Genomic DNA, 14,259 nt, shown 5'->3' on the forward strand with positions numbered 1-14,259 from the left:
ACAGATTCAAAAGGTACGAAGGGATACATATACAAGAGGTATAAGAAGAAGAATTACAGGTCTAAACATCTGCTAAATCTATGTTATAACTAACATAAAAGGTCTATAATGGTTCTAAAGACTGATAGTTTAATTTCAACTGCATATTTATGTTTCTGACACATAGAAGTATTTCATTAGATGTCTATGCTTATCAGGGCCACAGTATATTCATAATATGCATACCAATTTCCCGTTTCAGCCAATACAATATGCAATATCTTTATAGTCTCATCAGAAATGTATCAGCTTGCTTAGGGACTTATTTGTTCAATCTTAAACAAGTAATCAATCAGTTACAGTCTGTTAGGCTGGGGTCTGCTAAGTAGAAGTCAGGTAAGAGCTTGTCCAACAAACACTCGGGTTTTGTATGGTAGGTTCCTCAACAGCAATAATTTTGGGACAACATTTTCACAAGCCAAAGAATTTCCAAAATGCAAATAAATCTCAGGGGGATTCTTCACAAGGGGCCCTCTGTTACACTTCTGTAAGTAATCCACCTCCTCTTTTTGAGGGAGGACAAGAGAATTCAGAGGTTTAGGAACTGATAAATTAGAATTTTGCAGCTATAATCAACAGCTTGTTCTCGAGTCACTAGGCATAGATGTAAGAAATCTGAATAACATAATTATTTCACACAAAAAAAAACAACTCAATACCTCAAAAAAGAAAAAGTAAAAAAAAAACTCAATCCAAGGTTGCTATTGAAATATATTTTGAATTTCTTACTTGCATGTAGAATGTATTGAAATCATTGTAGCCATCCCTGCACCACAGAGTTCATCCAAATTAATGCATAACCATGGCAAACATAATTACATGTTCTAAAACCAAATCTGGTAAGATTATTTGCATCTACTACTGAATGTTATACATTATCAATATTACTTGCAAACAATCATTAATGTGATAGGGTCAAGTAAGAATCATTTGTTAGCTTTGCAACTTGAGAAAATATTGTCATTTTCTAAATAAGCAGGAAATTTAGTTATGATTATGTGAAGAAACACAAGGTATAAGAGATGACTAGAGAGGGGGTGGGAGAAGCAACTCACTTCTTATAGTGGGGAGCATCTCTATCTAACCGAGCAAGCGTACCAGCCAAAATTGAGACCTGTATACAGCATAAAAAACACATTAAACAAAATAACACCCTAAAATTGACAAATGATACAATTAAGACAGGCGGTGAAACTACATATTAGTATCGACAATATACACCTAGCTACCCTTAATATGAAGCATGGTAGTAATAGCCTCTGGCACACGAAGCCATATCCAATATTTTGTGTCATGGCGTTGAAAAATTACTAGGCCATATGTGACAAAGATATGAGAAAAAAACTTATATTTCTCCAATGATTTGTTATACAAACAAGCTCCTGTATTTATAGGTACAGCAGAGCTAATTAGCGCTAAAAATCAGCAAGCAGATCTCACTATATCTGCCTGGAAATCAGCCTACAGAATCCCCAATTATTAGCCTAAGTCAAGCCTAATACAACTGTACAAATCACTGATTTACAGCTAGTAAATAACAGCTATATACAACTACTAAATAACAGCTACATTATACTGTAATGATAATTATATTGACACCCCCCCTCAAATTGATGCTGGTAAATCTAGTAGCATCAATTTGCCATTAAGAAACTTGTGCCGTTGACGTGTCAAAGCTTTTGTAAACACATCAGCTGTTTGAAGATTAGTACTAACATGAGGAAGTTCAATAACACCACGAGTAAATGCATCTCTGATATAATGACAATCAACTTCGATGTGTTTTGTTCGTTCATGAAATACTGGATTGGAAGCTATCTGAATGGCACTTTTGTTATCAGCATGGAGTGGAGTAGGATTAATTTGAGAAGCTCCAAGCTCGGAAAGAAGGCCACGTAACCAAACAATTTCAGCACAAGCTGCAGACATGGCTCTATATTCAGCCTCCGTGGAAGATTTTGAGACATGATCTTGCTTTTTACACTTCCAAGAGATCAATGCATCTCCAAGAAAAGTACACCATCCAGTTGTAGATCTTCTAGTATCCGGACATCCAGCCCAATCAGCATCACTATATGCTGTCAAATGAAGATCAGAATTTTTTGGAAAGAATAGACCACGCGTAGGTGACCCAATTAAATATCGAATAATACGCTTCACTGCAACAAGATGAAGATGCCGAGGTGATTGCATAAATCTGCTAACTATATGGACAGCATATGAGATATCAGGCCTAGTAATTGTTAGATAGATGAGGCTACCAACCAATTGTCTATATAAATAAGGATTAGGCAAAAGCTCCCCTTCATCTTTTCGATATTTAACATTCACTTCCATTGGTGTATCAACAGCAGTAGCCTCCTTTAAACCAGCCAACTCAATAAGATCTCTGACATATTTATGCTGATTTAAGAATATACCTTGATCTCGAGAATGAACTTCTAGACCCAAAAAATACTTAAGATCCCCAAGATCCTTCATTTGAAATGTACTATGCAACATATTCTTGAGTTTTGATATGAGCACAGTGTCACTGCCTGTGATGATTATATCATCGACATAGACCAGAAGAAAGACCATACCTTCTTGTGTCTTATGAAAGAAGAGAGATGAATCATATTGGCTTTGTGTAAAAGAGAAGTTGATGAGAGTATGGCGAAACTTATCAAACCATTCTCTAGGAGACTGCCTCAACCCATACAAAGTGCGCCTTAACCTGCAAACTTTATTTGGAGCTATCCATGCCATGCCATGTGGAAGTTTCATGTAAATTTCTTCTTTAAGATCCCCATTCAAAAAAGCATTTTTGACATCCATCTGATGTAAAGGCCAAGATTTAGAGGAAGCAACAGCAAGAATGGTTCTTACAGTGGTCATTTTAGCAACTGGTGCAAATGTCTCTTCATAGTTGATACCATATTCTTGTTTATTGCCAAGTGCAACCAGCCGAGCTTTGTATCGATCTAATGAGCCATCAGACTTGAGTTTCATACTATAAACCCACTTGCTACCAATTGGCTTAACATTTGGAGGCAAGGAAACAACGTCCCAAGTATGATTTTCTGCAAGAGCTTGAAGTTCTGTTTCCATTGCTTGTTGCCAACACTCATGTTCCATAGCCTGTTTATAACAAGTGGGAATAGAGATGGGAGATAAAGTAGTGGACATGGCTACTGGATTTGTATAACCATACCTGTCGGGAGGTTTTGAATTTCTAGAGCTTCTCCGAACAGGAGGTGGATCATTGGAACTCGGTAGAACAGGATCAGGTGCGTCCGAAAGAGTCGCAGGAGCCATAGTGGGAGATGTGCGTCTATGATAAACATGACCTGGTTTAAATCTTTGTGATGGGGCTGATGACTCGGGAAAATGAGGCAATATAGCTATCGATGGGAGTTGTGAAGTCATTTGTGTGCAAAAAAATGACTGATTTTCAAAGAAAATTACATTTCTAGACACACGAATACGACGAGTATTAGGATCATAGCAAAGAAAACCATTTTGGGTACCACCATATCCTAAAAAAGCACACTTGACAGATTGTGCAGTAAGTTTGTTCCTTTCATGTGGCTGAAGATGAACAAAACAAACACATCCGAAAATATGAAGATCAGAATAATCTGGTGCATCTTCATATAAACGGAGGTAGGGAGATTCATTGTTTAAGGTGGGAGATGGTAATCTGTTTATCAAATAAACAGCAGTAGACAGGGCTTCACACCAAAAATGAGATGGAACACAAGACTCGATGAGGAGAGTTCGAACGACATCAAGAAGATGACGATTCTTTCTCTCGGCCACACCATTTTGTTGTGGAGTTGATGGACAAGATCGTTGTGATATGATTCCATGATTTTGAAGGAAAGATTGAAATTCATTTGATGTATATTCACCACCCGAATCAGATTGCAAAATTCTGATTTTTGCAGAAAATTGTGTCTCGATTAAAGCATGGAAAGTTTGAAATGCTTTAAAGACCTCGCTTTTATATCGAAGGAAATATACCCAAGTATAACGAGAGAAATCGTCTATAAAAGTTACAAAATACTTGTAATGTTGATGAGATACCACTGGTGAAATACCCCATACATCTGTATGCACAAGTTCAAAAGCTTTGGTGGTGTGAGATTTACGTGATGGAAAAGGAAGTGTTTTGCTTTTACCAAGTTTGCAAGATGCACAATGAATATTGTCTGTATTTGAAGAATTCGAAACTTTATTCCCAAGCAAACCAGATTTAAGTAAAATACTAAGAACATGAGAATTTGGATGTCCTAACCGCTTATGCCACACTTGATTATTACAATCAACGGCATTACAAGAGACATAATTTGACACTAGAGAAGGTGATGGGAGTAAAGGAAAGAGACGTCCCACTTTAGGCCCCTTCGCGATCATCTTCCCTGACACTTGATCCTGCACAAAACAACCAGAATTTGAAAATTGAACGGTGCAATTGTTATCAACTAACTGGCCAACAGATATAAGATTAGTAGACAACTTTGGGGACACAAAAACTGTATTCAGAGAGGTTGAAATATCACCAACAGCAGTAATAGGTAAAGAGTTACCATCAGCAGTTTGAATATGAAGATCCCCTTTATACTTTTGAACATTATTTAGGGGTACTGTTGTGCTAGTCATGTGATTTGAAGCAGCGGAATCAAAATACCAAGGCTTATGGGCAGAATTTTTGTTACCTGAAATTCCTAAAGTTGAAAATGCATTAACTATCATCTGCTGGATCATTTCAGGAGTAACAGAGGACTGACCAAAGTTCGGAGCATTTGAGGATCCAACTGAGACATTGTAAGCAGTCTCAGATTTCTTCGGAGGCCGGATTGGACAATCTTTAATAGTATGCCCAGCTTTCTTGCAATAATTGCAGAATTTTTTAGTGCAATTAGTAGCAACATGTCCAAATCCTTTGCAACTGTAGCATTGGATATTACTCATATCTCTTCCACCTCTATGCTTTCCTTGGGCAACATATGCAACAGGAATTGGAGAAGAATTCTGTGATTTCTGATCGATGAAAGTTTGTGTCATGAGCCGTTGTTCTTCTCGAAAAAGCTCACCTACGCAAGTATCGATTGAAGGAACTGGATTTCTATTCATGAGGTTGGACCTGACTGGTTCAAAATCTCCCCGCAATTTCATTAAAAACTGATCACGTTTGCTCGTCTCGTGTACACTTTGGACAGCAACTAGTCCTTCAGCAGAAACACTCTCATACACAATATCAGTGTATTCATTCCACAAATTCTCAAAAGAAGAATAAAACTCTTGAATTGTCATGCTTCCCTGACTTAGTTGTCCCAACTCAAGCTCTAATTGAAAACGTCGGGCGGCGTTGCTTTGATTGTAAACTTTCTTCAAGTAACCCCACATATCTTTAGAAGACTTGTAAGGCCTGAGATTGAGAATCATAGACGGTTCCATGCTCCCGAGAATCCAAGACATTATCTGAGCATCCTTCACCTTCCATTTCGCAAGTTTCTCCTTTTCTTTGGAGTCAGGTGCAGATTCCGTTCCATCAACATAGCCCCATAATTCTTTTCCCTTGACAAGAATCTCAAATTGGAAAGACCAAGCAGAGTAGTTCTTCCCATTAAAACGAACAAGAAAGTTGTTAGATTGCTCCAATGACATGATTCGAAAAGAAACAAGAACCAAGAGATGAATTCCAAGAAAGATGACTAAAAAAAAAACACTGATTATTAAGGTGGACAAGAAGTACAAGAGCAGATTTTCAAATAACCAGCTCTGATACCATGACAAAGATATGAGAAAAAAACTTATATTTCTCCAATGATTTGTTATACAAACAAGCTCCTGTATTTATAGGTACAGCAGAGCTAATTAGCGCTAAAAATCAGCAAGCAGATCTCACTATATCTGCCTGGAAATCAGCCTACAGAATCCCCAATTATTAGCCTAAGTCAAGCCTAATACAACTGTACAAATCACTGATTTACAGCTAGTAAATAACAGCTATATACAACTACTAAATAACAGCTACATTATACTGTAATGATAATTATATTGACAATATGACACTTCATGCAATGAGGAATTCACCATGGACGTCCCAAGGACGTCACATGCAAAGTTGCCCCAGATGAATCCAGCCCACTTTTTCCGGATGACCAAGAAAAAGCTGAAGTTACAACTGTTTATCCATTGCAACAACAGTTGTTTCTTTTTTTGCTAGTTCATGAGTATCGATGTTTTTGTTTTATCACATATTCTTCTGCTAATTCGTATTTATAATAATATATATTGTAATATATCAATTTAAATTTGAAATTTTACATGTAAATGCCACAGGAGGCATGGTGTAGCCCACATTGCCATATGGTTGTGACTTGTGATGGAACTCAAGAGCCACAGGTCGCCATACCACCACAAACATAATTTGAAGATTAAGATTTTTCAAGTATAAAGTACATCAATTTTTGCCCCTTTTTTGCATGTACTAGGTGAATATTTTCTGTTATACGAAGTTCAGTGTTTGCGTGCAGATTAGATCTTACCTGGAAAGGTTTACACAAAGACTCCATCACTTGGAGATAAACTTTCAACTTTAAAATGGAGTAGGCTAAAAGCATATGGTGAAATTGTAATAGGATTGAATTTAAAAACATAATAAGTAACTAACAGTGATATTAAAAAAAAAATCACTTGCATTATACTTTTAAAAACTGGTACAGGAATGTTATAAGTTTAGAATTTGATGGCTAATGTGACTTTCCAGAAGGAGAACTTTCTTTTTTTGATAACAAATTTATACTATAGCAGAAAACTCCACTACTACTGCTAACTTATATGCTGATTATGTATTCTTTCTGAAAGAGTACCAGTACTAATTTAATGGCAATATCCTTGTCAACCTCTTTGACAAGGTATAGACAAGTAGTCTATGTTAATAAGTTTTTACAGCGAATTCATCTTGTCATAATATCTTAACAAATATTTTTATCATAAACAAAACTACATAATATAATAATGAAAAGGTGAGTCAACAGAAAATATGTACTAGGTGTGTATATACCTTTTCACCACTATCATTACCAACAACCCGAATTTCAAGTCCAACACAAGCACCTTCTGGAGCAAGGGGAATATCTTCGTAGCTCAAAAATTGTATAGCATCAGGATCATAACGAAAGAAGCCAAAATCGTGAACCTAGAAGAAAGGAGAGAGAGTGTCAATGTCATCGGCACAAAAAAACTCATATAATTGATAAGGCACACCAAATTACATTTTCACATTGACGGAAAGTACATACACATATATGGCGAGTGCTAATGCTACTCATCTATTACATAACTTCTTCTATAAAGCATGAGTGCGGGTGCGGGGGTGCGCATTACAGAGCTACTGCAATTCGGAAAATTCATAGATGTGGGGATTCAGGTGCTGGGGGATATAGAAAATAATAAAAAATTAAAATATTACACACACACACACACACGTAATTAATTAACAACATCAAGAGCACTGAAATTTAACCAAATAATCTATGCAAATCTTGCAGCAAGTGGTTTTAGATCACTTCACATATATAAATGCTATCTGATGTGTAACATTGAAAAAACCACCAACTAATCATAAAAAAAATTAGAAAAGAAACAGTCATTACACTACTAAAGCATGTCAGTGGTGGTGTACTGGGGTCAAACAACAAAATATCACATCGACAAGAATATATATACACATACAATTTCACATAACAATACACACACTTATATGTACAATAATGCAACATATATATACACCTACACAGTCGGAGTTTGAATGCCAAAGTTAGATGCAGTCACCTCTCAGGATCTCACCAATTAGGGCTAGTAGAATTGGGGGGAAATGTCTAAATTGCAAGTCCTGTTGTTTTCCTGCTTTCATTTTAAAACCCATGTGGATTACATAATCTACCCCTCCCGCACCCTGGCGAATCCCGTGACTGAAAAACGTGGATATGGACACTCGGACTAGGACACTTAATTTAGGCCAAAAACATGTATTTTTTTCAAAATATTACCGATTCCGACACATGGACACGTGTCCATGTCGGACACTTCTAGCCGAGTCCGAGTAACATGTCGCACCCCCACACAACTCCCGCACTTAGAGGTATGTGCTTCTTCACCGAAGTAAAGAATTGTGGTTCCTGCTATATAGCATAACTTCCAATTTAGTTTCAATCCTTTATTAGTCTATCAAGATATTCTAATTGCAATTTACTTTCTCGTTTTGGCCTCTATCTCCGTGTGATGTGCTTCTAAAATACCTCCCATGGCTTCTTTTAAAACTTTGTGACATATGGTTTGTGCAATGATGCGAGCAATAAAATAATTAATTACTTAATTATATTGTCTAGGAAGGGATATATTTTTATATAATAGTAGATAAGTAAAAGCTACTAGTTAATAATAAAAGGATTTGTTTCCTTTTATCTAGGATTTGACTAGTTTACTTGTTCTCCCAGGTTAAAAATTCTAATTAAGCAATTGTAATCAATATTATTAGTAGAGACTAATTATATGAACAAAATATGAGGACTTATTTTGCTTTTGCTGATTATCTCCGGAGACAAGCCATATTCCTTTATCTTTTTCCCTTTCATACACACTATCCTACATAGGGCTGTGCATTCGGTTAACCGAAACCGAAATTTTTTTCGGTTAACCGAAACCGAATTTTATGAAAAATCTCTGCCGAAAACCGAACCGAATTAATTTCGGTTTATAACCGAACCGAATTTTAAATTTCGGTTAAAACCGAAAAACCGAATTTATTAACCGAAATTCTTGAATGATGTATGAAAATCTGAAAAAAACTGCCAAAATATTTGAACATAAAATCTGGAATTCGGCTAGATGTGTTTGAGTCTGATTATTTGAGCTCAGCTTGGAAGGAATCTTCAGCGCCATAAACTAGCAGGCTCGGCAGCGATAGAAGCTTGATATCTTCGGTTAATGAACTGTGATTGTGATTCTGTTGGTGTTAGACACTGATGGAGTGAGTCCAGTGACCATGAATAAAGCATCTAATTAGCTATGGAGGTTTAGGTCACAGACATACTACACCGCTTATAAAGTTATACTCTATTTATATATTAATTAAAATATTAATTTTTTTTATAAAATAATAAAAATTCGGTTAACCATTCGGTTTTCGGTTAACCGCGGTTGAAAAACCGAAAAACCGAAAATTGAAAATTTCTCTACCGAAAACCGAACCGAAATATTAATTTCGGTTAACCGAACCGAAATTATTTCGGTTATTCGGTTCGGTTTTCGATTAACCGAACCGAATGCACACCCCTAATCCTACATCATATAACCGAAATATAGAGTAACTCATACTAGTATATTTCTTTAACAAATTATATAATCAATTAATCATACTCCCTATGTCTCATTTATATTGGCCAAATTTCCAATTTTATTTGCCCCAAAATTATTGGCCAAATTCAGTCTGTGTAAAGTTAAGGGTCAATTATGTTCACTTGCGTAAAATATAAGATATTTCTTTGGTAACTACTAAAGTATTTAAGTTTATTGAATAAAAAGTAGAATTTGATTGGTGGACAAAATTATTGGCGTATAGAGAACATTATATAAAAAAAATCTACAACAACTTTCCAAGTTCTCTCCTTTTCAAAAACTTACAAGTCAACCAACATCAGAGCAAAAAGTGAGTAGGAAAGTTCCTGCCAATTCTTACTTTCTAATTCAGATCATATATTTTGATAACAATATGTCACCAAAGGATACTGCAAAAATAAATCTCTATAATAAAGAATTAATGTTTCAACACTTATTACATTCCCATAGACAATTCGACGATTGTGTGGTCTAATAACTCACTAGATCGAAGTATGTTCTTCATCAGGTTGGGGAGGTATATATACTAACATAGCTTATGACTACTAGAGTAATGTTAAAATGTGCAATGACTACTGGATTAATTTTAAAACTAAATGGTTGAGATAGGAAGATAACATAAGTAATTAAAAATATTACTGACAAAAATGTAAGATAACCAAAGGGAGCAAGGAGAATACATAGCTTACAAGGGTATAAGACAGTGAACTGTGCAGCAGGTACTAATATAGGAGCTAAACAATCAGAAAATCATACACTTAGTGCCTGAGCTACTAAGAAACAAAAACAAATAACGAGATGCAAACAATTAAAATCACTTGGAAAAATAAGCATACTATGTTCTTACAATTCCATATATTCTCATGTAATTGTTAACAATTTTAGTTATTAATTATGATCACAAAAACTACAATTTTCAGGTTGGAAAAAAAATTTGAGTTTCTACTGATCTAGAAAAATAAAGAGGAAAGCAAATAAAGTGGCACCAACTAGTCATAGTTATAAATCTATATAAGGAAAAGTAAAACTACTACATACTGACATTGTATTATATCAGCATAAATAACTGAAAGAGACCAAACCCTCTTCATTAACAGGTTAATTATCAATTAGGCCACTTGCTTCGTTTCAATATATTAAGTGGATTACCGACAGATTTTTGGTCTCATTTGCACCACTCATTTCAAATAAAATTACATCTTCATAAATTTTTGCGAAGTTAGGTCAAAATAAACATTTTTGTTAAATTATATGACATAAATTTGATTGGGATTTGACGTGAACTTCTACACAAGGCAATGCAATGATAAATAATTTTGAACAAATTCAAAATTAAATCAGAGAAATTTACACAAATAGAAGTTAAATTCAATTGAAAAAGGAAGACGAGTACATGTTTGGTTAGAAAAAGCGAAGTAGTAAGAAAGATGGGATATACTTATTCAATAAAAATTCAATAGTCAACTTTTTACATTTACAATTTTTTTAAAATTAATATAATGTGACTTTATCTTAAATTTGTGATGCAAACGAGACCAAAAAATTTGGTCAGTGACCCACTTGATATATTCGAACGAAGCAAGTGACCTAATTGATAATTAACCCCTTTATTAACTTCCTGAACTTTTCACAAACATTTCATTTAGATAACTTTGAAAAATATCCTTGACCCTACACCACCACAAAGTTTTATATGATTCCGATATTCGATCCCTATAATATGGATACACTTCCACTTTGCTGATTCAAGAGTTTATACAGTCATAAAAAGTACCTCATATTACTTCCATTCCTTTATAGAATTATATCAATTTTCTATTAGATATATATCGAACAACCTTCCAAATTCTTTTACCTATAATTCAGAAGTGTAAGTTGCGGTGTTGAAAAAAATAGATAGTCAAAGGATGCTAGACTATATAGCATAACAACCCAACATCCTCTATGAATATAACAAGTCAACAAGCTAGAGAATTTAACAAGTTGATTATAAAAGGAGAATTAAACAATGAGTCTGTATATCAAGTACTGGTATCCAAGGCTAAGTGATCAGAGGAGCATGTAGTAATTGTTTAATATAGCTATAAAGAACTAAAAACATATACATATACACAATCAATTAAAACATCACGAACAAAGAATATTGTGACAGGTAAAGTCGTTGCACTGTAATACATATATTCGAAAGCAAGTTTAAAAAATTATGATGTCAGACTATGATCACAAAAACAACTTCTGCAGATGGAAAAAAAAAAAAAGAATCTGAATTTCCTCCCAATTTTGCAATATCTGATGACAGCGAAAATGATAAGAAAACAAAAAAAAAAAAGCACCCAATAGTCAAAGTTTTAAATTCTATAAAGAGCAACACTACCATATAAAATACTACATGAAAAATGAAACATAAACAAAAATTTGAACTATTCATCCACCTTCAAGAAAAATTCACAAAAATATCATTCTAAAAGTCTATCAAATATTCTAAATGCTGCACTATTTCGGACAAACAGAAAAAGTATTGATATGATTCCCACATTCAATCTCTGTTAGTATGTCTATGCATAAAGATGCTTACTTTCACTTCGAATAAATATAGTATACACTGATACACATGATCATCCTTAATCTTATAAAGAATAAAAGAAAAGAATAAACTTTTTGGTGGAAAAAACATTATTTTCATCACAGTAATTAAAAAACATACATACACACACACACACATACAAAAATTACACTTACAGGATCCCTGTATACCGGATACACCGGGACTTCTTCTCGATTCACAAACATTGCTTCTGCCACAACAGGACCTACCAATATACACACATATATAAAAACTGAAAGTGGAGAGAGAGCGAGAGCGGGAGAGAGGGAGAGAGAAGGGGATTACCAGGTTTGACAACATGGCGATTAGTAAGAATAATTCCGTTACGCTTATCAACAACAAAGCCAGTGGCATAGCTAGCGCCGGCTGCCTCAGTATCAAAGGCTCGACAGGCGGTGGTGCGGAGGACGACGACGGCCGGAACAACTTTGGCGAGAGCTCTCCGCCAATCCTCGGGAGTGGCGTGATTCTCGGTAAAAGGAGGATCTATATCCATACACAGGTCTTCTTTAATCATCGATTCCGGACCTGAATTCTCCTCCGATCCTAATCGCGACGTCGACATTTTATCCGGCGAGTATGTGTAGACTCAACAGAATATATGTATAGGGTAGTTGGGCACTGTAAAACCCCCAATTGATCTCAACTAATAGTACAGTACAGTCATACTTGTATCACTCACACGAAAGTGTCGCCAAATTTAAAACGTATGACTTTTTTTATTACAATTATATAAATTATATAAAAAGTAATTTAGGATATAGTATGATTTAAATTATATAAAAAGTAACTTTAAGTTGTGTTCACTCGGAAGTAATAGAATGAGGGGAGAATGGAATGAAATTTGTACTCTAACATGGTGTTGGTCAGAGAAAATGTCTATATTTTTCATTGCTTCAATCATTCCATCACTACTATTTTAACTAGACTTGTAACCCACATGCTTGGGAAGGAATGCTCATTCCATTTCTTCATCATGTTTCCTCACAAGAAATTTAAACTCATTCATATTTAGTCATTATTATCTCATACTTACTTCTTTCTCCATAAAACTTCTATATAATTTTCATTCCATTTTCCCCTCATTCCATTCCGTCCAAGTGAACACAGCCTAAATTCAATACATTTAACTCGTTTTGATTGGTTTCTATTCTTAGGGTCTGTTTGGGGTTGCTGTTTAAAATTGCTGTTACTGTGAGTAAAAGTGCTGTTTAAAAAAGTGATGTTTACAAAAGCTGAGACTGTTTGGTAAACTTGATTTCAAATGTGGTGAGTAAAAGCTGAAAACAAATTGTTTGGTAAATTTTTTGTTAAACTGCTGTTTAGAGTTATAATTATAAATAAAATAATATTTTATTTATTATTTCATAGACAAATATTAAACAACAAATATAATTGCGTAAAATTAGAAAATAAAAAAAACTATATCTCTTTGAGATTTAAATGAATATTGTGGCATGTATGCCAAAATCTTCCATCTTTTCTTCTAAACTCCAAATGTCTTTTCAATACGTCTGTAACAGTTGCAAAACTATAAAATTTTGTTTTCTTTAAAATTTAATTGATTATTTGTATGATGTATGAGGTTTCTTAAAAAATATGTTATTAATATATATATATATATATATATATATATATATATATATATATATAATTTTAAGTAATGATATAAAAAATCATATGTAGAATATAAAATTATATTGGAATAACCAATAAAATTAATGGCTTTTTATAAAAATTACATTATTCAATTTACAAAACTACATAATTTCTGTAAAATATTTTCAACAGTAACGCATTATTTATATTTTACACACAAATATAAAATAAAAATAATTCCTTATTATTAACATACAATATTTTTTATGTGATTGAGACTACTTCTATTTTATTTAGAACGACAAATATTAATTCTTATATTTATTTAAAAATTATATAAATATCTATACCATTCACCAAATATACTACTTACGTTTATTTTATATATAAATATATAATTTTCTTCTTCAATTAATATATATTACTCAACAAATTTAATTTCTACCTCTATATTATAATGAATTTTTTTAAAACAAAATTTAATGAAACCAAAAAGATATAACCTTAAAATTCATTTAAACAATATTTATTTTATATGTTTTCATTTAAATTTTTATTAGAAAAAATTCAGCAACCATCATTTGTAGCCAACAATAATCCAAAATATAATAAAACGTGTGCTATAT

At 33.8% G+C, this 14,259-nt stretch overlaps 1 protein-coding gene across 2 annotated transcripts in view; it reads right to left on the bottom strand.

The window, feature by feature from the left end:
- LOC108214167 (protease Do-like 7) overlaps positions 1-12,700 on the bottom strand; it is a 30,771-nt gene extending 18,071 nt beyond the window's left edge. The window contains exons 1-5 of one of the 2 annotated variants that reach the window (XM_017385998.2): positions 12,320-12,700; positions 12,169-12,239; positions 7,094-7,228; positions 1,095-1,153; positions 769-805 (exon numbers count right to left, since the gene is read on the bottom strand). In XM_017385998.2, the coding sequence (XP_017241487.1) occupies positions 769-805; positions 1,095-1,153; positions 7,094-7,228; positions 12,169-12,239; positions 12,320-12,599 (582 nt within the window). In that variant the 5' untranslated portion in view covers positions 12,600-12,700. Of the gene's footprint in view, positions 1-768; positions 806-1,094; positions 1,154-1,755; positions 5,798-7,093; positions 7,229-12,168; positions 12,240-12,319 lie in introns of those variants that run through there. The other variant, XM_064088898.1, reaches the window with a different exon arrangement.
- Positions 12,701-14,259: the final 1,559 nt, after the last annotated feature.

This window comes from Daucus carota, chromosome 3 (genome assembly GCF_001625215.2).
Source record: "Daucus carota subsp. sativus chromosome 3, DH1 v3.0, whole genome shotgun sequence".
NCBI lineage: Eukaryota > Viridiplantae > Streptophyta > Magnoliopsida > Apiales > Apiaceae > Daucus > Daucus carota.